The sequence below is a fragment of the Rhagoletis zephyria genome, unplaced genomic scaffold (assembly GCF_001687245.7).
Source record: "Rhagoletis zephyria isolate East Lansing unplaced genomic scaffold, Rhagoletis_zephyria_1.1 Rzeph_scaffold_77408, whole genome shotgun sequence".
Classification (NCBI taxonomy): domain Eukaryota; kingdom Metazoa; phylum Arthropoda; class Insecta; order Diptera; family Tephritidae; genus Rhagoletis; species Rhagoletis zephyria.
The window spans coordinates 1-1,166 of NW_016234457.1; the positions used below are offsets into that span (position 1 = coordinate 1).

Consider the following 1,166-nt stretch of genomic DNA (forward strand, 5'->3'; position numbering starts at 1 on the left):
AAAAAAAAAAAAAAATGTATTCAAAAAACTAACAAAATAAAATTATAGCTTTAAAAAATTTTCTTTTTTTCAAGAATAACAACTAAAAATTAAAAAATAAATTAATTAAGAAAGATAAAAATTTTATTAAAAAAGAAAAAATACATAAAATAAGTGCCAAAATTAAAAAATATACATTTTCTTTTTTAAAACAATAAAATCTAAAGATTATAATTAAATTAAAAAAGAAAAAAATTATACTAAATTAAAAAAGATAAAAATATTAATTTAAAAAAAAGAAAGAAATCCGCTGCTCCAGTGTTCTTCTCTCTTGGCCATTGCAACTCTGTAAAACGGATTTCAAATGCTTATTTCAACTTCCCATTGAAACAATTTTGTTTCACCATTCGCATTCATTTCTAAATCCAACATGCTGATGTGGTGTACTTATAAAAACCCCAAACAAAAATATTCAAAAACGAATGAAAGTCAAAATGGTTGAATTTTTCTACTCATATCAGAAGTAAAGTAAGTACCAGCTCTTTTCTAAAACCCTGTGCTTTGCTATTTGATGAAACAACGCTTACGCTTCCATTACGCGCTGAAACCCATTCTGGTAAGGGTCAAAACATAGGGGNCAGAACGACGCATTTCGGCCTATCAGTTACGACCAATCGATTCCGGAGATGATGAAACCTCATCATCAGGAAAAGAAGACAGCTCGCCCGAGTCTCCACATCCACAACGCCAGCCCGGCGCACCACAGTATGGCCAATATTTGGCCATCAACGGGCAGGCACCCCATCAGGGACGCGCACGCACCAAGAAACCGCGCAGTAAATCTTTACAACCACATTCAAATCTTGTACCCTGGCGCAAATCATCTCGCCCTAGACGTGGTCGTTCCCTAGACAAGCAACCCTTCTTTCCCGGTTACAAACCAGAACCAATCAAATCATGGACTGAAGAAACTATAAGTCTGAAACCAACACCAATTGAAAAGAAAGTCATTCCAAAGTTGGAGGCAGCTAAAGTTGAGCTCAAATCCATCAAGGATCAGCGCAATCAGGGTTTGATGAGCATTGGTGCTACACTCGACAAGATCATCGCTGGTAAGAGTGAAAAGGAAGCCATTCCTTGGGTGGTGATGCGTGAGAAATTGAAACATGTCGAAAGCGTACAAAAGC

General features: G+C 36.0%; 1 protein-coding gene across 1 annotated transcript; it reads left to right on the plus strand.

The window, feature by feature from the left end:
• Positions 1-613: 613 nt before the first annotated feature.
• LOC108357427 (titin-like) lies at positions 614-1,156 on the plus strand (the record flags this gene model as incomplete). The annotated part of the gene is made up of 1 exon (XM_017608504.1): positions 614-1,156. A coding segment is annotated over one exon (543 nt), but the record flags the coding sequence as incomplete, so codon positions are not given.
• Between the last annotated feature and the right edge of the window lie 10 nt (positions 1,157-1,166).